At 44.9% G+C, this 22895-nt stretch overlaps 1 protein-coding gene across 1 annotated transcript in view; it reads left to right on the top strand.

The window, feature by feature from the left end:
* ZCCHC2 (zinc finger CCHC-type containing 2) overlaps window positions 1–2746 on the top strand; it is a gene marked incomplete at its 5' end in the record, with an annotated part of 41301 nt that extends 38555 nt beyond the window's left edge. The window contains one exon of the mRNA XM_021386374.1: window positions 744–2746. Within this exon, the coding sequence (XP_021242049.1) occupies window positions 744–811 (68 nt within the window). The remainder of the gene's footprint in view (window positions 1–743) is intronic.

The raw sequence follows: 22895 nt of genomic DNA, 5'->3' as shown, positions 1-22895 counted from the left end.
TATTATGTTTGAGATTTGCATGTCATTTCAATTTTTCCATTCTCGTTCAGTGTTTTTTGGAGAGAATTCATTGGCAAAAAGCAGAGAAAATATCAACTACTCTCTATTATATGAACTTGGATTCTTAAGACTTAGAAGAATTCAAAAAACCAAACTGGCCATTTAATAACTTAACTTTTCTAAAGCTTACCTTTGCACAACCAGCCATCCTCTGTGCCCCATCATGAAATACGCAAATGAAATATGCTTGAACTTCTCAGATAAGTTGCAGCAAAAAGGTAGAAACCAATTGGAACTAAAAATCAAAGGAATGGCTTCAGTCTTGCGTGCCGTTTCTTCCTCCATGCAAAAAAAAACAAACAAACAACAACAACAACAAAAAAACCAAACCAGAGGAAACTGTGTTCACATGGAACATAAACTATTTTTGATTCTTGGCCTTGTCCATTCTGACTTGACTTGTCTGGTCAGACTGGAACAGGAAAGACTAGCCATGATGGGGTCTCCTTTGCTTTGTATTTTTCCAACAAAGGTAAAATCTGGTATCTGCTGTCTATATTTTTTAAACCGATGTTTTCAGTGAGCCGTTGAAAGAAAATAGTATAAGATCTTAGGACCTACTCTAAATGGACTGGAGGATGATAGTGCCTTTTGAAGAGCATGTCCATTTTGATACCTTGTAGTGGTTTTGTAATCCATTTTAATTGTAAGCAGTGACTTAGTAGTTCTCTTTCCTGTTTTAGGCACTTACAGACTGAGATACGCACCTCCCCCTCCCCCTTCCAATGATACCTTGGATTCTGCAGACTGAAACAAGTAAACATTGCCTACTTAAACTGAAGCTTGGGGAATTGGGGGAAGGTGTGTGTGGGAGGTGGGGGGTGGTCTTGTGTTTTGGGACATTCCCAGTTTTATATTCTTTTGGAATTTTTCATTGCTATCGCACCTCTGTTCCGTACAAAAGAAGAAAGCTGAGTCCCTGGTCTCCTCCTGGTTCTACAAAAGGCTTGCGTAATGCATGTAATTCACTCACACAGCCAAACAATCAAAAAGAGCATTCGAACCATGCTTTTGCACTGAAGACTTGAGACATGTGCAATGTTTACTGCATCTAAAAAAAAAGTCTCTGACCTCTGACATCACTGATGGAGCAGCCATATGGTGAAAGAAGAAAGTTGGTCATGTTCCCCGCCACAATCTTCTTCCTCCCCTTCCCTGTTCTCTTTATGCTGCTGTTTTATTTTCTTTTCCCTGTTTGTCCACGTGGATTCGTTGGGCTTGCATGAGTGTTTAGCACAGTTCGTACAGACCCTGCCCGTACTCTAAATTAACGCTCGTGAATCGAGGGGAGATGTTCAAACGTCCTATTAGGAGGGTCCAAAGGAACACACCATACTGGATGTGTGCTACGTCTGATAATAGTACATATACACAGCTCTTGAGAGTCCCAACTTAATGAAAATACGTAGAGCAGGAAGTGGCTGAAACTGTGTGGACTTGAAGAGATTTTTAAAGATAAACAAGCTTAAATTAACAGATTTTTCTTCCGTTGTAGCTTTTTAGCCTGTATGTTCAGCAAAAAAAGGTGAAAAACTGGTATGAATGTTGTACTCAGTGTGTTTGCATTTGTAATGAAAGTTGACGGCATTTTTTTCCTTTTTTAAAGCTATCCTACATCGTGTCAACGCAGAATGAACATTACTTGATTGAGTATTTTTTTTCCTAAACTGTTACAGTGTTGCATTGTACTTAGAATGTAAATGTTTTATTTCAAACCGAACAAAAGCTATGGTTTTCTACAAAATAGTCAGGTATTAGTATTAGAACCTGTCTACCAAATAGCAAAGTCACTATTTTATAACAATTTACCACTATGCGTAATTACGGTATAATGTGAAAGACTGAAATGAGTGTTAAGATGGTATTAATCATGTCAGTATCACGAGTAAGTAAGTTTAATGCTGCTGTATTTTTTATTTTATTTTTAAAAGCCAATATATGTACTAAATTGCTTCCAGGTAATATTTGATTTCCTGAAGTGCACTGAGGTTATCTGGAAGATGAGTGTATTTTTTGACTGCTGCATTCAACACCGATGAACAACTACCACTGTATATCCGTAGGGTTTGGCATTCCTCACAGTTCATGGCAGAAATCTTTTTTTCTTAAACTAAGAGCTGGTGTCCAGTAGAGGGATGAGATAAAGTCAATCTTTGGTTCAGCCGTCTAATAAGTTGCTAAACAAACAAAAAACTTGAAGAAAGAAGCTTGATTACTACATTTCTTCATAGGTAGCATTTATATTTATAGCACCAGTGTACATTTTGAAACTTTTTTCTTGGAGGGGGGGAATGGGGAGGGAGGTAGATGAAAGCTTTAATTTAAAAAAAAAAAAAAAAAAGTTTAAGTAGTAAATGAAAATTATTTTGATTAAGATTTTTATTTGATCTGGGTATTTTTGGACCACTTGAAATGAATGAACTGCGTTTGAGTTGAAGTGAGGGTGTTAAACCACCAATGGACTTGTATTGTGAATTACCTGCCAGTTGTACTTTATGGAACTTATTTTATGATTTAAAATACTGTACTGTAAATAGGAGGTATGTTACCTTCTCTTTATTTGTATGTTTACCATATACTTTGATATTTGAAATGTACTGGAAAGGTCACTTATATTTCTAGAAGAGATTGGATTTTATGCAACCTTTTTCCTTGACTTAACAGCAATAAAAAAAGAAAAAAAGTACCTGTGTGCAAGTACTGTCCTTTATCACTGAGAATAATGAAATAAAAGCGCTAGTCTGCCTCTCGGTAGAGGGATGGGTTTGTGGAATGTTTTGGCAAGCTACCATTTTGGTTGGAATCTGTCGCTTCTAAGGTGAAGCGGAGGGTATTTGACTTAAGGTTTAAGAGCAGGCTTATAACTGCAGTCAGGATGCTGTCCCTTGCGCTGAACTCCAAGGTAGATAGATGTCTTGGGAGGTAGAGGGTGACCTTCTGTGGTAGGTCTGGGACGTTGACCTGAGCTCTTATAGAGCATTTATGTCTGTGTTTTATTCTGATGGCTCTCAGAGTTGGGGTGAGACACAATTTAGGCATACTTTTTTTTTATTTTGATCCAGTTTGAGTCCATCGTGCTCCTCAGTATAATGCATGCATTAACTGGAAACTTCCAGCTGCTAAAATAGATAGAAGGGCACTGGGAAATATTGGGGCCAGAGAAGTGACTTAGGGATGTGTAAATTACAGCTGAGTGGTCTGAATTTAATACCTGAATGTTTTCTGGTAGCTCTGGAAAACAGGAGGGTAGTAATTACTTTCTCTCTGCTTCGTAGCTGGAGCTTCTAATTCCTAGTGCTCAGCAGTAGGTTAGCTACAGAGCTGAGGACCACAGGTTGTCATGGATCTTTATCCTGGCTTACTACTCAGTTTCACAAGAAGCCAACTAACATGAGAAGGCTCAAAGTTGCCATGAACCCAACCTTTTCTTCTCAGGCAACCTGCCTAATAGTGGGTGTTTAAACCAGGCATCGTGCAAAACATCATTATGCAAACACTCACAAGGATCTTTTATCCCCTCCCATAAGTGCGTGCGTCTGTCCAAGGAATTTGGAGTCACTGTATTACTTTGAAAACAGAATCTGCTGCTTATCATTCCATCAGAGATGGTGGTACTCTAGTTTGTCTGAATGACACCATCTGTTTATGTTGCAAGCAATCCGAACTGGAATAGATCCTGCTTGCATCTATCAATTAAAACATCTAAAAATGCTTACCCTCTGGCACAGCAAATAGTATAAAATGCCCCATTATTCTGCTGCTTGTTTTGCTGGGGGCCTAACAATTCTCTTAACAGCTCTCCTCTTTGGTTACGGTGCCTCATATCTGGGCAATCAGGTTTAACTATCACTGCAGTTGAAGAGAGATTCTTCTGGGTGGCTTAGGGACAGTTGAGTGCCATAAAGTCACACGAGGCAATCCCACCAGCTGGTTGGCCCTAGCTGCTGTGCAAGCTGCCTAGGAACAACTCCCCACTACTGCATTGCTACCGGTTTGTACTGCCTGATGCAGTAATACTGCAGATGCAAATGTATTGTTTGGTGCCCAAAGCTGGAATTAAAAATGAACAGTGAGTTGGACATGGGCAGGACTGCAAGATGGGAGCGTAAGGGAGAATGTTGATGCACGTGGCTTGCTTACAAGTGAAGAGATGATTTACTTTTCCCAGCTAAGTGACATTAGGGTGGCGATGATGACCTAATGTCTAGATCTTGGCTGAGGTGAAAGAGCTTTTATTCAAAAAAAAAAAAAAAAAAGGGCACATGCATGGTGCCAAGGCAGATGGAAAAGTAAAAGACACAGAAACATATACTGAGATCTGGAAAACTAGACCAGTGCCAGACTGGTCATAGAGAGGTGGAAGTACCGTCGTAATTTGATTGTTTCCTCATGTCTGCTGCTAGAGGTGTGCTGACCTGGGCCTCCTGTGTCTGCTCTTCTGAAATAAGGTTGCCTGAATTCTGTGCATACAAAAACGCAGCTCTGGGTAATCGTGCGTTCTGGTCAGGGCTGGTATTGAACAGTGCATCCTATCTGCAGCAATCATCAGTAGCAGACATTTAGGAAGAAAGTGTTTTTAATGAGAGAGGGAGACCAGTGATAGTTCTTGCGTATCTGTTGTCCTGGCAAAGTGGAGTGGATCTCCTTGGTTCATCTTCACAATAGGTGGCAGCATAGCTCCAGCAGCTGAATATACTGGCGCTTCTGAGACCCTGCAAGGTGCTTCAGTTTTGCTTGGTTTTAACACTTCCATGCCATGACAATAAGTTTGTCTGGGGGATTTCTTTGACTAGTGATTTTTGTTAGGTTAGTTTCTATAGAGTTATATGTATGTACGTTCTAACATGAAGAAGGTAATCGTCTCAAGCGTGCATGTATCTGAAGAATTTACTACCTGTTTTACTAGTAAAATAGACCAGATCTCATAGAGAATACTGGATACCTGGAGCCAAATGTGAAAGCGGTATCTTAAGAACTATTAATCATTAGAAAAGGTTTTCAATATTGGTATTCTTATAATGAGGAATGCTTTCTGAAATCCATATGGCTTGTTCACAGACTTGGACAATTCCTAAGGGAGTCTGGTTGTCTTTGAGATGTGAGGGTCCACAGTGTAGCGTTTAACATTAGGTGATATACTTGTCTGGAATGTCTTACGCCCAGGAACATGTTGGCCAAGAGATGGAACTTAATAAAGCCATAGTTCTTAATGCTTATACGTGCTCCCTGACTAGTGCAGAGGATTGCTGTTGAACAGGGCAGTGAAACAATTTATAAAACTACATGCTGTGAAAATAGTTTAACCCTGTAGACTGATAGAGTAACTGTTTCTTAACAGCATGACGAAGAAGTACCATTCGTACGTTCATTTCAGCACTCGCTATTTGATTTAAAAACACTTTTTTATTGACCACTGAAGTACTTGGTTTTCTTGAGATAGAGGATGTTACTAAATTAATCAAAGTTAAGAATTAATTCATAAAATTGGTACGATTGGTGAAAAATAAGGATTGCTGCTTTAAAAACTTATTTTCCATTGACGTTTGGTTTTAAAATACTTGTTAGAGACTCCTTAGGGGGAAAAATAGTATTTTGCATAATAAAATTTCATTTGCATAAGCAAATATTATGCTTACATTATAGCAGGCTTATTTTACACCACTGGTAGTTTGAAAGTTGAACACTGGCACTTTCAACAGATGCAGCTTTTTTTCTTGTTTTGACTGAAGCTATGTTTTGAAGCTGATGACGTGTCTACATAGAGTAGTGAGTAAGACGTATAAAATTGTGTTGCTGTCACAACACTCTTTTCCTTTCTCTGAAGTTCTTTCACAGGACACGCACAGGCTCCAGCACGAGAATGGGCAGCTGAGCAATGGGAAGGCTTCGGGTGAAAACCTCACGGGACACGAGTAGCTCCTTGACGTCCAGATCTGCTCTGAGGCGCACCCTGACACCTGATTTCCAGGTATTTCAAAGTGAGCGTGTAAACCAGGAGATCTTGGCCTCTGTCAGCGTATGGAATAAAGATCTTGAATGGAAACATCAGGAATGTGTGAGGAGGGGAGGGAAAGCCGCAGCAAAAAATACCATCGAGCACTGGGTTAGGTTTAAGGTGAGACAATTTCACATTGCACTGGATTTCTGAGCTCAGATCCAGCTCATAGCAAAGAACAGCAAATAAGTGATTACATCTATGTGGGACAAAGACAACTGAATTGTGCGCTGAAGCACAGTGCAGCTGACCATCTCACACACCCAACGGGAAGTTAGAGCCTCCTGCAACATAAATGGGGCTAATTTATGTGGCCTTAGAATAGACTAATAATACATTTAAAACAGTATGGCTTTCATAGTAATTAAGGCTATCCAGAGCTGTCAGCTAGCTAACGCACCCTTTACCCTTTATGGTGTTTTCTTTCTTTGCTGTGTTTTTCATTTTTAATTTATGTGCTAGCTTTTTTTTTTTCCTTTGCTTGTGCCCTGATTATCCTTTTAACACTCCTTTTACATGCCTACTAGAATCAAGTGCCTGATGGAGAAACATTTGATATACAGTAATCTGTGGTATGCAGACCCTCAGACAACATCGCTGAAAACTCGCTAATCCAAAATAAAATAACCTGTGCAAAAGGGTAGCTACTTCAGCATGTGACTGTGCCAGGACTTGTCATTGCAAAAAAAGTGGGAGCTGTGTCTTAAGCCACTTTGACGCCATCACTTTTTTCTTCCCCATCAAGGAAAGATCTCTTATTTCTAGCAATTTCTCAGGTGGAGGATGCAAAGAATGGGATGTTAATCTAGAGACAGCAAACAATAAACATGCTCAGCCAATGTACTTGTCTGCGTTAAAGTTAGGAAACTTAAGTGGCCCACGTTTGTATTTGCACCAGCAGCACCATGGTTTCCAGTAGATGGCAGAAGCCAGAGGTGGTTAGCAAGTAGAAGGCTGGTCCCCTTCAGCAGTGACCGTCCTGTGGCTGATGGGTGATAGCTAACCCTCCATTTAGCTCACAGTCTGCTTGAGAGATCAGTGATGGTCTGTGCTGCAGAATCCTCATTTCCAAAATCTGTCTCTGCATATTTGCTCAATTTTAAAAGCAGAAGCCTTCCTAACCAGGAATCTTCTCATGACTGAGTGCAAGGATTGGGACAGAGCAAGTCAAGCCCATTCAGCGTTACCAAATGGTCAGCCACCCCATGTTTTTCAAACTTTCCTTGTTTAGAAGTGCATCTAGTTTACTCTGCAGCCTCTAAAGCTCCTCACTTCCATGACCGATGTGGGTAACATATTCCATACGCTTGCTTCATTTTTGTTAGTGACCTCTTTTGGTCTCTGTCTGTCTGTAGGGATATACCGGGATACATGACTCCTGCTGCCACTTGAGAGCTGGGAAATGCCCTCAGCCCTTCAGCGAAATTAATTTTGTTTCAATGTTCTTAAGCTGTACATAATGCTGCTTTGCTTTGCTGAGGTGTTTGCATGCTGTGCTGTGGGTAACTGTTTTGTCTGTGCCAGGATATTGTTTTTACAGCTGGCCATGCCTTTGATGGGAGGAAATGTGAGAGTTTAGAGGATGGAGAGGGAGAGGTGGTGGGGAGCCTGAGGACAGGAGAAAATACAAGTCAAAGCTCATGCAAAAAAAAAAAAAAGAAAAAAAAAAGCCCAACCAAATAAAAACCAAAAAGCTGGTGCTGGAGAGCACCAGTGGGCCTTCATGGCCCTGCCAGCCTCCTGGGGCCTGCAACCCCTGCCACAGCCAGCAGCCCTTTTCATCCATGGGCCTACATGCCTAGGCCTGGCTGTGACTGAGTGGTCCCTGGGTGGGCCTCAGGCCTGTGCTGCTGGTACCCCTGCATCACTCCCCTCCTACTGCCCTGCACGGCTCCCTGCCTGGGGCTGCTGGTGGCCCTGCCGGGCTGTGGGCCTGCCGCCAGGCCTGCTCAATGCCAGAGGACAGCCAGCCGAGCTGGGCAGCCAGCATTCCTCCTCAGGAGCAGCCCCTGCAGCTCCATGGAGCCTCCTCCAGCCCCTCATCTCTCCGTCTCACCAGTGTATGAGCCTCCCCGCAGCTGGGAGATGCTTTGCTTCCTCCAGGCTCTCTGCTAGCTGTGGGCCCGAGGACAGGGGGCAAGTAGAGCGGACGGAAATCATTCAGTTTGGAGAAAACACCATTTTAAGTACACAATTAATTGCAGCAAAACCTAAATGAGGAGCAAAATGTAACTGAGGAGAGAGCAAAAATGATGGAAGAAATAAGTTTGAAACGTAGCTATTAGTCACTAAATATTTAAGGCAGGTTCAGGTCAAATGCCATCACAGATACTCTTGTTCTTCAATCATGCAACAAATGCAAAGCCAGAATGCTGCAGTGCTGATTTAACCAGCTGTGAAGCAAACAGGGCTTTCCAGCTACATTTCCATGCAAGTATTTTTGTAGCAGTGCGGAAGCCATTAAACCATGCGGTTACGTATTTTGCTGCTCATTTGAGGCCTATTAAAATACATGTGAGCCTGAGGGAGCAAGGACAGGTGAAAGAGGGCAGGTTTTACTGCAGACTGCTATTGCTGTATCAGAGAAAGCAAAACACATATGTCTAATTTACAGATAAAATCATTTCAGTTGAAAATTCATTTTCCAGTGTTTGTCACTGCATGGGGTCTAAAACGTCATCTTTCCTTCTCTGATACAAAGAGCAGCAATGATCCCATGGCATTGACTTACAAATGTGAATGCAAACGGATTTTGAGCAAGTTTTTTTTTCAGTTGCCTGAGATGCCTCCAGCCAACAAGGTGCTTGTTCTCAGTCTAGAATTTTGCCTGTGCTTTGCTTCATCTGTTAAAAGCATAATGACTTTGGTCAGGCGCTCACAGGTGGGGCCTTGGGTAGCACCAGGGATGAGCAACTTGGGCTCAGCTGGGCATGATTATCCAAATGAAATACAACATCATTTGTCCGTTCATCTCCAGTTTCATGGTGCTGGCTATGTTGGGTCTCATCTTCTCATTTTTGGCCTCAAACCACAACCATCTCTACTAGCTGACTGGTGGCTTCCAGTGGAGCAATGGGGTCAACCTCCAAATCCTCACTTCCAGCTCTGCTGCTGTTGGAAGTCACTGTTAACATGGCTGTAAGTCATTTCTCAGAGCTATCTATTCATTTTTGCAATTATTTTTCTGTGTTGTTTGTTTTAGCATCATGTCATGTTAGGATGATGTGATGTTTTGGCTCTAAGTGCTTTAAAAGTTCAGGCAGTGTGATTAGGGATGAGTTCACTCCCTTGGTTTGTTTTCTTCCCAGCACCAAGCAGATTGGCCTTGCCTTTTCACACATGTTGAGCATTAGCTGTGGTGAGGAGACAAGGTCCAGCCCTGCCTCTAGGGCAGGAGGCATCAGAGGGGAGTGGAGATAAGCTCTTTGCTTGTAGCAGGGTTTAGGTGGAATTATAGAATCATAGAATCACCAAGATTGGAAAAGACCTCCAAGATCATCCACTCCAACCAGCCACATACCACCAATATTTCCCCACTAACCTACGTCCCTCAGTACAACATCTAAATGTTTCTTGAACACCTCCAGGGACGGTGACTCCACTAGGTCCCTAGGCAGCCTGTTCCAGCGCTTCACTACTCTTTCAGAGAATAAATTTTTCCTAACATCCAGCCTGAATCTCCCCTGGTGCAGCTTGAGGCCATTCCCTCTCGTCCTATTGCTAGTTACATGGGAGAAAAGGCCAACCCCCACCTCACCACAACCTCCCTTCATGTTGAGGTAGAGAGCGATAAGGTCCCCCTTGAGCCTCCTCTTCTCCAGACTGAACAATCCCATCTCCTTCAGCCACTCCTCATAAGGCCTGTGCTCCAGACCCCTCACCAGATTCAATGCCCTTCTCTGGACACGCTCCAGGGCCCCAACGTCTTTCTTGTAGTCAGGGGCCCAAAACTGAACACAGTACTCAGAAGCATGGACACACGCAAAGTGGTCCCAGAAAATGGGTGGCAGAAAAATGCTGTCCTCTAAATCAGTGCAATACAAGGTGGAGACACGTGGTGTATTCAGGATACTACTGCTGCCTCAGAGGCCAAACCACAGCTGAACTGGGCTGCATTGGAACCAATTAGAAACATGAAGCTTACTTGCTAGCTGGGGTAGAAATTGCACCTGGGGGCTAAACAGTGACCTCCCAACCCCACCACTGATGTGTCTGAGTGCTCTCTGTAAATGTGCAAAACCTGGTCTGTGGGACTTCACCTTCTGAGCTGGCCTCAGCATGAAGATCCTTCATCACACCCCTCTCACGTCCTTCACAGCCGGATCAAGGGGCAAAGGTACCGAGTGCCCGTGGGGAGGGCGGTGCGCACAGCCTTCCCTGTCCTCCTCCTGCAGAAACTCACTGTGTTCTGCACTCCTGAGGAAGCATTCATGTGGGGCTTTTCTTCCTCTTTAGGTTTCCAAATAGTGCTTCAAGGATGCATGATGTAGTCCTAAAGACCTAATTATCTGTGCACTTAGGAATCCTCTGGAATTAATTATAATTCCATCTCCATGAGAAGCAGGGATACTTTGGTCCCCTGTTGTGTTGATTGTAAACAGAGGTACTAGGCTGGAGTTACAAATCACGCTGTCCACTGTGGACATGTGGTTTGAAAGAAAGGCAGAAGATGTGATTTAAAAGCCAGGGGCTACATCTGTGCTCCTACAAAAAGTGGGCGTGGGGCTGTGGGCTGGTGCTCTGGAACAAGTCCTCTTAGTAAGTACGTGGGTACGTGGCCGCATTCTCAGTGAGGGCCTGGGGAAAAGGTGGGGAAGGTGAGGAGAAAGAGAGTTATTTGCTGAGCACAAGTCAGAGCATAAATCCCCTCCATTGGAGGGAATCCAGGCTTGGCTTGTGCCAAATGGGGCAGCGGTGTGCTGAGTCACCGCTCCTCCGCTGAGGACCTTTGTTACCGGAGGGCTGGGCAACTATAGCGTGCAGGTCTGGTGTTAGAAATCGAGCAATTACAATCAAGTCGGTTTGATTACAGTGCATGATTTTAGGTGCTTGAGAAATTCTGGCCTCCGGCTCAGAAAAACGTTGCAGGAACCTGCCAGAAAGCAGAGGGAGCAAATGGCGGTGGAGGGCTGGGTCATTTGGCTTCATGGGCTGCTCACGTTCACCCTGGTGAGGCTTCCGCCCTGAAATCTAACATCAGAACAAATTCATCCCCTGCCTTAGACCCACCAAACACACTTCCCCCCCACTGCTGCCCACGTCAGCACAGCAGTGAGAGGCTTGGTGGACAGCTGACAGGGCTGGTCCCTCTCTCCCAAACTTCATCCCCTTTTCCCCTCTCCAAAACATGAGAAAAGCTTCTTTCAGTGACAAAACAAAAAAGAGCTGCTACTGCTTTGTGGACAGAACCAGTTGCACTCTCACAGTGCAAATTGGTTCTGGCTTTTGCAAGGCCTTCCAAAATTTCTTCTGAACAGCTCAGGAGCTGTGCTACAGCAGACAAGGGCAAATCCACTGTGCGCCCAGCCCAAGGTGCAACGTAGGGGTGCCATGTAGGCTGTGTGGTCGTGGCTGGCCTGAAATCCAGGACAGCGCTACCCCTCACTGTGCACAACTTCTCTGAAGGGGGAACCGGTTGCAGCAGTAATTGGCTTAACTTGTGTACCCAGCCACTCTGCCTCACAGAAGCGTTTCAGTGCTTTTGCTTGTGTCAATTGCTTCTGGAAGTGCTGGGTTGATGTTTTCTCAAGCAGGAGATTCAGCTTTCATTGGCCTCCCATTCAGGGTCCATTGCTAGCCTAACCTCCCTGCTGCCAACTCTGCTTCCTTGACTGTGTGTGGTCTTTTTGCCAAATCCTGACATTTTTTATTTTTGGTTAACATCAGAATGGGAGTCCAGAATAATTGCTCTTTCACTTGCCTCTTAAATAGGCCATGCTGCTTGTCCACATAAATGGTCTCTTCATGCATCTTGTCACTCTGCCTTCCAGGCTTCCTTGGAAAAAAAAAAAAAAAAAAAAGAACACTTTATGTTTTATAAGATATCTTTTCTTCCTCATGAATTGCCCTTGCCCTGTAGGATAGACAGAATGGGCCCTGAAGGATGAATACTAAGCAGCTTTGCCAAGGTGCAGTTCAACTGTAAGACATCCCATCTATCCAGAGCTGTCCTGCAAGATGTTAAGAGCAGGGGAGTCGAAGCCCAGCAGCAGTGAGGCCACCTCTGCAGCTGCACGCACCTCGCAGATTTGCTCTCAAGACCAGCACAGGTTTGAGCCACAAGCGTGCAAAGCCTGTTGACCCAGGAGGATGAGTTGCAAGTGCAGTTTTGCTAAGGCTGAAAGCCTTTGCTGTTAAACTGTTCAAGGGGAAACATTTATAGGGAATGAAGAGCCTTCCTGGGTCAGAAAGCACAGCCTCTATCATCACTCACCTCTCACTGTAAGCTTATCTTATAGACTACCATAGCTCCTTTATAGAGGTAATTAGGCTGGGTTGTGTTCTTCTCTCAGTAAAAGGTTGTCTCAGAGCCTCATATCTCTTAGGACTAGAAACCAGATAAGAAGATGGGAGTAGCCTTGTGGGGTCAGAGGAAGGATCCTTTTAAATATCGTATGCCTGGCATTACTCTACAGCATATTTAGACAAGAAAATCTCTTAAATTTATTCAAAACTGTTAGAATATAGCCACGTCAAACAAATTACAAGCATCTATGTAGAAAATGCATCTACAAATGGCATTAGTGAGGCCACATCTAGCGTACTGTGTCCAGTTACAAGCTCCTCGATACAAGAGGGGCATTCACCCTCTGGAGCAAGTCCAGCAGAAGGACACGGTATGGTTACCAGGCAGCATTTCTTCAGGCTGAAGCTGTCTGGCGCGTTCCTTGTGCTGCACGTCTTCTGTCAGTACGTTCACCTTTTCCCCTTTGCCGTTCCAGTTTATGTGCCCTAACCACTTCCAAGAACAAGGTCACTGAAAAGGTCATGACCAAGAGCCGGGAGGTGGCTTGGAAACCAGGTCACTTCTCCAGCAGATGTGGAGCAGAGTGATTGGGTGGGTAATGTTCCAGCTATGCGGGTGATCAAGGTCCACACCTGAACACAGCTCCTGGGTTTGCTTTCTGTGGTGGCCAAAACATGACCTTCTGTGCCCGCTGCCACCCGGTGCTGGCAGGAGCCCTACCCCACTCTCTCCAAAATCTGGCCCTGGTCCCTAAAGTTCAGTGCCCAGAAGATCCCTGTGGCTCATACAGTGGCTCAGCGTCCACATGCTGGGATGGAGCCTGACCTCCTGGTGTCCAGAAGACAAATCAGGTGGTCACAGACTGGGATGGGATGGGAGGACCTGAAGGAAGTGTGTCCTTGCCTCCACCGCCCGTGGAACGCAATCCCTCTGAGGTCTCTGCACCTGAAATGAACTGCACCATGCTTGGGTAAAATGGCTGCTGCCCTCTGTGCTGCCCTAACTAAATCAGGTCAAAAGCATGTTTTAAGTGAAACTGGTGGGGGCCTCTGGGGCAGGAACAAGCCCTCAGGCATTTCTGACCATACCGTTCCTATTGCAGCCTGTCCTCCAATGCTTTAATGCAAAATAAGGCACTTAAAATGGATAGTCATACCCACAGGACCATCACTCTCAATTGTGAACCCTTCATGAACCTAGGAAAAAATCAATGAAGGGGATAAAAAAAATAACAACAAGAAAATCATATTTCATCTCCTCTGTGGCAGCAGATCTGCAGAGAAGTTGTAGGGTTTTTTGCCTCTGGGCTGGGCTGGGAAAAAATGTGGTGTAGGCTTCCCTGTAGGGGATTAGGTTTCATTTTAAAATTTAAACAAACATAGAAATCTTAGCATAAGCTTCTAGGAGATTAAGCATTCTGGCATGAACCTAGGCATAAAGAGCAGAAGGCTGGGACTCAGGAGACATCAGGATTACTGTCTTCACCACTGTGCAACCTGTTGTGTGATCATCTCCTGCTTCATTTAAGCCAGATCTTCAAGGCTGACTTCTTCCTTCTGGTTTCAGTGGGAGTAAGAGCCTAAATGCCTTGAGAAGGTCCACTTGCTGTCTGCTCATCGCATAGGTGTTGTAAGAGCTCTGAGGTGAGGGCTGGTCCATACACATCCGTAAAATGACGTGCTCTGATCACCACCCCTGTTGACTACGGGATACTATAAGAAGTCAAATCATTGTATGATGATTCGTATTTTCTTTTGAAGGGTTCACTTGGGGCAGGGAACGTGTGGAGTTGAAGTCTTTTAGGGCAAGGGCCAGTCATCTTTCACCTTTGTGAAATGTCCTCCTCGCTGGTGGTTAAATACATATCAAGGTGGTCAGGGACAAACATCAGCTTCCGTCCTCCTTTTCCTCGCACTTCTCACCCCGTGCAGAAAGGAGGATTGCCTGCTGTTTGCCCCAGCAGGCAGGCAGTGTTTGGTATGTGCAGCTGTATGCAGGGAGAGGTATGTGTGATGTACAAATAGGCCACTGCTTGCAATAGAGCCTTGATTGCGCAGTTGTATTGTAGATGGATGTGGCACCAAATATTATTGTGCAACAGGAGGTTTTTCCCGAGTTGCACAACTGCTGGATCCTGTGCTGAAGATCAAGGAACTCTGACTAATTGATTTCAGGTAACGAAGCGTGCCCCAGCCACTAGAAACTCCAAACGTTACCTGTGCACACACTGCAGAAACTGTCCTGACAGAGACTAAAGGTTTTTAATTTGTCTTACATCAAGATTAATGTGCTGGTCATACACCAGGGAACACTTCCTAATGAATACCTGGTTTCTGCTGTGGTAGGACACCAAGTCCTACTTTTCCCCCCAAAAGGTCAGGGCCTCCCCGGGGCCTGCTGGTGCACCCAGGGCGGCACGTCCCGCTGTGACTGCCTGGTTGCTTCTAGGGGAGAGGAGATGCTGCCAGGCCCTTGCAAGGCAGCTCTGGTGGAAAGTAGATCAGGGAGAGCGAGCCTGGCTCTGGGGTTACGTGGGAAAAAAGGTCCGTGAAGGCAGGAAGTGTATTGTTCTGATGTGAATTTTCCTTGCCCCTGGAGCTGCAGCTACTATTAATGAATCTTAATTTATGATCCGTGCCAGGACTCCATGCATTACTGCAACAAAAGCTGAGCCAGGAGCTGTCCTCCATCCTGAGAGAGGGCTCACGCAGAGCTGTGAGTTTTCACATCTTGTCCGCAGCCCTGGCGTTGTACATTGGATCTCCATTATTGAATTAAGCATTCAGCATGGTTCTAGGATAGCCTGAGCTTTTGTCTTCTTTTGTCTAGGCAAGAAGGAATCGTTCTCAAGATATACAAGGAAAACAGCAAGGGATTTTCCAAAACCACAGAATGATTGTTCTAGGTATATTGCTGCACCAAACAGATCCTGCTCTCTTTATTGCTTATGTTTCTTGGTAAACACAGGGCTTGCTGCAATGAGGAACATTTGAAAGGTAAATCTTGTGATTTAAGATCTTATACGGGGTATTCACAGGACACAGTACTGACACTTAATCTGTGTTTCATGACATTAAATCATCAGCAAGAATGTTTCTATTGCAAAAAAAAAAAAAAGTATGCCCTCAATCAGATGCTCGTTGTCCTTAGAAAGGTAGCTAAAAGTACCAATTTCCAGCATATTTTTGTAAAAATTTGCAATTGGCTTGCATATACATATATATGATATATATAATTACCTTTCTCTCTATGTGTATTTACTTTTCTTAAAAACATTGCAAAAACTCTTATCAAAACCCGAGATCCGGATTTTTTTTAGAAGCAGCACCAAGTGCCAGAGGAGGATGTGACCAGGATTTACACTGTACCCATCAAAGTCTGCAATCTGCTGCTTGCAGGCCAAATTCCCATTAGCACTTGAGGTGCAGCCAGTGATACAATCCTTGTTTCCTTTTTCGCTCTTTCTTCTAGCTGATTCACAGTTTTTGTTATCCCCACGCACCCACTCAGTTTAAGGATTTTAGCCAAACTGCAGCAATAATTCTCTGTGCCGATATCTGAAGGAGTGGGAAAAATTGCTCCTGCCACAGAATAAGCTACTTGATGGCACCAGTTGTAAGTGGGAGAGGCTAGAAAATCGCTCTTGGACAGCACATGCTGGATGCATATAACACCTGGGGAAGGAGGTAATGACTCCTGTTGTAATCTCTGGTCTCCCTTTTTTTCTTACCATAGAATCACATACAAGTTTGGGTTGGAAGGAACCCTTAAAAGCCATCTAGTCCAACTCCCCTGCAATGAACAGGGACACCTACAGCGAGATCAGGTTGCTCAGAGCCCCCTCCAGCCTGACCTTGGACATCTCCAAGGATGGGGCATCCACCACCTCTCTGGGTAACCTGTTCCAGTGCCTCACCACCTTGACTGTAAAAAATTTCTTCCTTATATCCAATCCAATTCTGCCCTCTTTTAGTTTGAAGCCGTTTCTCTTTGTCCTATCACAACAGACCCTGCTAATGAGTCTGCCCTTTCTTAGAGTCCCCCCCTTTAGTTATTGAAAGGCCGCTCTCAGGTCTCCCTGGAGCCTTCTTTTCTCCAGGCTCAACAGCCCCAGCTCTCTCAGCCTGTCGTTGTAGGAGAGCTGTTCCATTCCATGGATCACTTTTGTGTCCCTCCTCTGGACACTCTGCAATAGGTCCATGTCTCTCCTGTACTGAGGACTCCACATCTGGATGCAGTACTCCAGGTGAGGCCTCACCAGCACAGAGCAGAGGGGCAGGATCACCTCCCTCACCTTGCTGTCCACACTCCTTTTGATGCAGCCCAGCATACGGTTGGCTTTCTGGGCTGCGAGGGCACATTGCTGGCTCATGTCCCGCTTGCATCCACCAGTACCCCCAGGTACAGCCCCCTTTTTGGCAGGGCTGTACTCCATCCTTTCATCCCCAAGTTTGTACTGATAGCAGGGGTTTCTGTGGCCCAGGTGTGGGACCTTGCACTTGGCTGTGTTGAACCTCATGAAGTTCTCCTGGGCTCACTGCTTGAGCCTGTCTGGGTCTGTCTGGATGGCATCCCTTTCCTTGGGCATGTCGACCGCACCGCACAGCATGGTGTCATCTGAAAACTTGCTAAGGGTGCACTCGATCCCACTGGCAATGTCACTGATGAAGATATGAAAGAGCATTGGTCCCAGTACCAAGCCCTGAGGGACACCACTCATCACTTATTCTCAAATCCAATCTGGATGGAAACAAAAATGCCTGAGCTCTGCTCATCTGCTATTAAGGAGGAAGTAAGCACAGTGCAGGTGTGTTTGCCTGTGGCTGAACTTTCCACTGTGCCCCTCAAATTGCTCCTAATTCAACCGCGAGTGTTTTGCCTCTGGGCTCTTGTTGGACAATGCTGCAGCTGCACAGAATGCCAAATACAGCCACCATGGTCACAGAATCATAGAATCATGGAAATGTTTGGGTTGGAAGGGACCTTTCAGATCATCTAGTTCCAACCCCCCTGCTATAAGCAGGGACACCTCCCACTAGACCAGGTTGCTCAAAGCCCCATCCAGCCTGGCCTTGAACGCTTCCAGGAAGAAGGCATCCACATGATGCTGGCGTGCTTTCGCATGTATCACACTATTGTTACTATAATAGCCAATAACTAGCTGCAGACAAATGAGGTGACTCAGTGCCGCACTTTAATGAGCTTAGCTGCATGCCCGGTGGTAGGCAAAAGGTAAAACAACAGCACCAGGCAGGTAATTGTTGGACCTGTTGCAAGTAATTTGCAAGCGCAGGCATCTCAGTTTTGCAATCTTGCTCATCTTAATTTCCTTTGAGCACTGCATCTGCTGGCAGCGTGAGCTGGCTTCTTTTTGGAAATGTTCAGCTTTTGTTCAGTTCTCTGGCTGCACTTGCACAGGGCTCAATAAATTTTTAACTCCATGGATAGGTGTAGCCTGAAGCAAATGGGACAAGTCTTCCATAGACTGATAAATATTTTTTCCAATTTTTTCTGCTGGTGATAGATACTAATTGGAGTAAAGAGGGATGTGTTTGCCCAGTGGCACCACTCCTACTGCACACTTCGTAAGGGACTGGCATGATCTCTTCAGGCTGCAGCCATGTGACAGTGCTCACAGGCTGTCATCACCTGCAGATAGGGATCTCCCTAAACAAGGAGGAGAACACCTCTGTGTTGATGTAATTTTCTTTTTTATTTGTCATCCAAAGAGAAGGAAGAAAAGGTGGATTTCTGTGGAACTGGGTGGTTGATTGCTGGGTTTGTGAGTGGCCCCAGGGCTTGCTGCCCCTGCTCACTCCCACTAGCTGTTGACCTCATCCATCTCCAGCACAGGCAGGAAGAGTGGGCAGAAGACACACTGGGCTGATGAGCTGCATGCCAAGCATTGTCCTGGTGCACAGGAGTGGGAGAACAGCGAGGTGGAGACCAGGTGCCACTAGCAAGGGGCACTGGGACTGCCAGCAGTCACAGAGCTGCCATACTGGCAGTAATGGTGGAGAAATGTGCTGAAATGGGAGAGCTTTGGCGGCTTTCCTTTTGGTGGGAGAGACGCGCAGTGCCTTTTCTGTTTGACTTCTTTTCCCTGAAATATCAGCTGCACGTGGGCGGATGATGCAGTGAACAGCAGTGCCAAAAGGATGAGGGCAGGTGACCCTAGCAAGGAAGGCGGAGGAGGTTGTGCAGAAGTTAGCTATTTGTGCACTGGCATTGATACAGAAGTCAGTTATTTGCAGGCTGGCGGCTATACTCTGACCTCAGATACCTGGAGACCTGGCTAACAAAGTCCAAGCTGCAAGCAGTCATCTGTAAGATGTGATGGAGGACAAGCGGAGCTGCCTTTAGCTTTTGTCCTGCCTGAAGGAGGAAAGAAGGGCATTGCAACATGCCAAAGAGAGGAAGGGAACTGCCCTCCTCTGCCTGTAGGGCAGCAAGGAAGTTTCAGACTAGTCACTGGGGGAACATCTGACATGCACAGCCAGCTGGGGCAGCGGGGCGGGGGACAGCCTGTCTGGAAGGCGGTGGAGCCTCTGCCACCTCCTAGCACTGATGTCAAACCACCTGTTGAAACAACATCAGTACAGTTTATGTATTACAATTTCTGCCGTATCGCAAATATGATCAAACGACACCTGTAATATGCTAGCCCTGAGTGGGACAGCACAGCAGGCGGGATGTGTGCAGGCCCAGGCAGCAAAGCCCCAGCTTCCGTAGGCCAAAGCCTCAGTCAATGTCAAGGACAAAGCCCACTCTGGCTGCAGAGCCTGAGAGAGGTCTGCCTGGGGATCAGGGATGCAGCAAAACCAATGGGGGCTGAGCTCACGGTTTCGGAGGTGGCTGCAGATTTCTCAGCCTGGTTGTAAGGGGCTATAGGCCCGGGGAAATAAGCAGGAAATCTTCTTAGCTGATATAGGTCACCGTAAGTTGCATTCCCTGCAAACAAGGAAGCATGTTGTAGGAATTATGCTTTGAGCCCTAACGTTTTCAAGAGCTAATGAAAGGCATTTTGTAATTACGTCAAGCAGAAGGGAAACATCTCTATAGTTACTTAGTAACTAAGATACTTCGTCAACATAAAAGTGACAGGGTTCTTATTGCCTATTTAGCTACTCAGGAAAATTGAACTATTTACAGCAGAGGCATTCAAAGTGCTATTTGCTAATGCTGCATTTCAGTGGTACAGCCATGGAAATGAAGGCTCATTAATAACCCAGAGTTTGTAATGCTAGAATTGTGGTGGAGCCCCTTGGAAAAAACACAATGCTTGCTGGGAATGGGTTTTATAACTGCAAGGTGTGTTTTATGAGATGGAGAATTCAGCCAGCTCCGTGAATGAGAGGGCATGGATACAGTGAAGCTTCTGATCTTGAACTCCGATTTATTTTTAAAGACACGTAACGCCATGCAGAAACCCAAGGAGCCAGGAGGTGAACTTGAGGGCCTCTATCTTTGTTCAAGTCATGGTAAAAAAAAGCCTCCTGATAAGTAGGGCGGCAAGAAGACGGTTCATACAGGCCACCTTCTACCAGTGGCTGGTGAAGCTGCAGCCTCCTAAGAGCCAGGAACATGAGAGCTGGAAAAAATGCTGGTGGGGATGCTTTTAAACAACGGCACGCTGCGGGAAGGTTGGCACATTGTAATGTTTCCTTTCTGCCTTTTGATTTATTGTGGGTACCATTCACTCTCCCCTCTCTGTTTATAACACAAAATGAATGCACAAGATCAGCTGCGACAAGGAACATGGGGAAAGCGCACACTAAAGACATGAACATTTAGAGCAGGAAATAAACCACGGGATTCGATATTCCATCGTTGCATTTAATTAGGATAATTGATTGCTGCTCTTTTGCGAGTGGCATGAAGTGTGAGCAGCCGTGAGCCACAGAGAAGCAGATGGATGGGGCTGGAGAAAGCTGCGGACCGGGCCTGTGGGCACTGTATTTGGCTGTGCATCCATATGGGGTCCCATTGCTCCAGGTGGCCTGGGGGTGTCCCTTTGCTAGCGCTACTTTTAATCAGCAGTGAGCACCCAGCAGGCAAAGGAGGAAAAGAGGAAACTGCAGGAAAGCCAGTGAGTAGGTCTCCTGCTGCGCCGAAGCAACTCCCTTGTTCTTTCCAAAGTAGGCTGCATAAATATTGATCTTGCTGGGATGTGTCCTACATTCATTTGCACAGACATTACAAATGTGCTTAAGAATGAGAAATCAATCTTGTTTTCCTGTGTGGTAAGCATGGGCAGCCAAGGATGCGCATAGATAATGTGAATTACAGCTCTCAGTCCTGCCACTTGTACACTAGGTTGGAAAAGGTGTTCTTGGGTAACAGAAGAGAAAAAGATGTTCTTACCTACTGGACTATTTCAAGGTATTTTCACAAATCCCTCCACAGACCTTTTAAAATGCCTTCAACTCCCATTTCAATTCTACTAATCATCTGTAAGCTAACTAGTTTTCTGCTGAATTTGCTCAGGTTGCTTTTTCACAGCCTACTGCCAGAAAGTCAAGGTACAACCTTAGATGTTCATATCACTTCATCACTCCATCTCCCATTAACCTTTCATATGGTTTAGCATTGCGACATTGTAATTTGGAAAATCATATCATTAGGTTGCAAAAGCTGTAGGATTCTTGCAGTAGACAGCCACGGGGTGGCTTCTGAGTCACTGGATGATTAATAATTAATAATAATCGTTGGATAATCTATTTAGACAGTCACAGCGTAAGGAATTTATTACTGTTTTCTCTGGAGAATACTGCCACTAAAATAATAAAACTTTAATGTGTCCCCTCTCCTTGTTGTTCTACTGAATTTCTATTAAGAAATAGCAGAAAGCTGCTGTGTCTTGCTATAGATGGCAATGCGGTACAATGACAGCTCCTGCTTTCTTACCAGCCAACATGTATGTGTGTTCATAAAGCAGGGGACACGAGAGAGACATATTTGTGTGTTCAGGTAGATTTTAAAGGAAATGATTCAGTTCTCTTGAAGTATTTGCTTTACCTTGCTTGACTTAGCATTTGGCCAATTTCTATTCCAGTTTATTTGCTTGGCTCATTTTTTCTGGTTATTTTCAACTTCATTTACACTAAATTACATGCACTCATCAGAAAGTGTTTAAAATGTTGATATTATACAAATCACAAACACACAGTTCTCTTTCGCAAGAAATTCCAGTACAAGGTGATGCGGGAAAGAATGGTGACCATGGTATGCCTATAGAGTCGGCAAAGGCAGGAAGTCAAAATGAGTCAAGTGATCCCCATTTCTTGAAATCGCCTACCACTCCAACACAGCTCATCATGGTCAACCTTGGAATGGAATAATTGCCATGCTGCATTTCCCAGCTGTGACTCAGGAGCTGTGGGATGTGTCACTTTGTTTCCCGACAGACGGAGATGCTCACCTTTCCCGTGAGGATGCTGAATGTAGACTTTTCCTGCCTTGCAGAAGCGTGGTTTATTTGAATGTTGACTTATTCTCTGTGACTAATGAGCCTTGTTAAAGCATTGGATAGTCTAGAATGGGCAGGTGTATTATACTCCGTGTTAAGAAACGTGTTTTGTTCAGCTGTATGTCAAATGTGATTTGTAGCTGGGCTGTGGAATCAATCCAAAAAGATAAATTTTCTTACCAAAGGTAGCTGTCAAGCTCTACCGTGCTGAAGCTCCAGCTTACAGAAGGCAGCGTCTTCCAACAAAAGAGTTTCAGCGAAACAAATGGAGCTTAGAGAAAAATGCAATGTTACAGCTGAAGTACCAGGATAATTGAGCCTGTAACATCTGCTGAAATGTAGTGACACCAAAAATAAACACTTCTGCCCATGTTGCTATTCCCTGGTAAAGCAGCGTGTAAACATGTGACATGACCCCAGCACATCAGGGAAGGTGGGAACAGACTCGTCTTGCCATCACAAGTTCCCTTCCCCTGCCAAGGAAGGAGATTTCCGAGCACAGCTGTAATATGGGCATTGCTTGGGTTGCTTTCCAGCAGCTTTAGAAGAAGGGAAAAGGGACCATGTGCTTAATTAGCCCCTTTAATAAGAGGTGTTTTTGTGTATGTTTCGCACATGGAACAAAGGGCTAAGGTAAGGGTGTTTGCTTGATTTTTCCCTTATAGAAAGAAAATGTATGAAATCATTCTTGGATGGAAAATAGGGAAAAAAAATAGCAAAAATCTTTTGTCTGTTGTAAAGACTAATCTTCCTATAGAAATGCTCAAGAATAAGATTTTTCTTTTGTTGCAAATTACTGTTGAGTTTGATTAAACAGAACCATTGATTTGCTTATTCTTCTCTGCATGATTTCCTCTGGCTTGGAGCTGTGGGAAGCCAGTCTCAGCCTCTGTCCAGCAAATGCC

Source organism: Numida meleagris, chromosome 2, assembly GCF_002078875.1.
Source record: "Numida meleagris isolate 19003 breed g44 Domestic line chromosome 2, NumMel1.0, whole genome shotgun sequence".
Lineage (NCBI taxonomy): Eukaryota > Metazoa > Chordata > Aves > Galliformes > Numididae > Numida > Numida meleagris.
The sequence above is the reverse complement of the archived record's forward strand: the minus strand, read 5'-3'. Positions and strand labels throughout refer to the sequence as shown.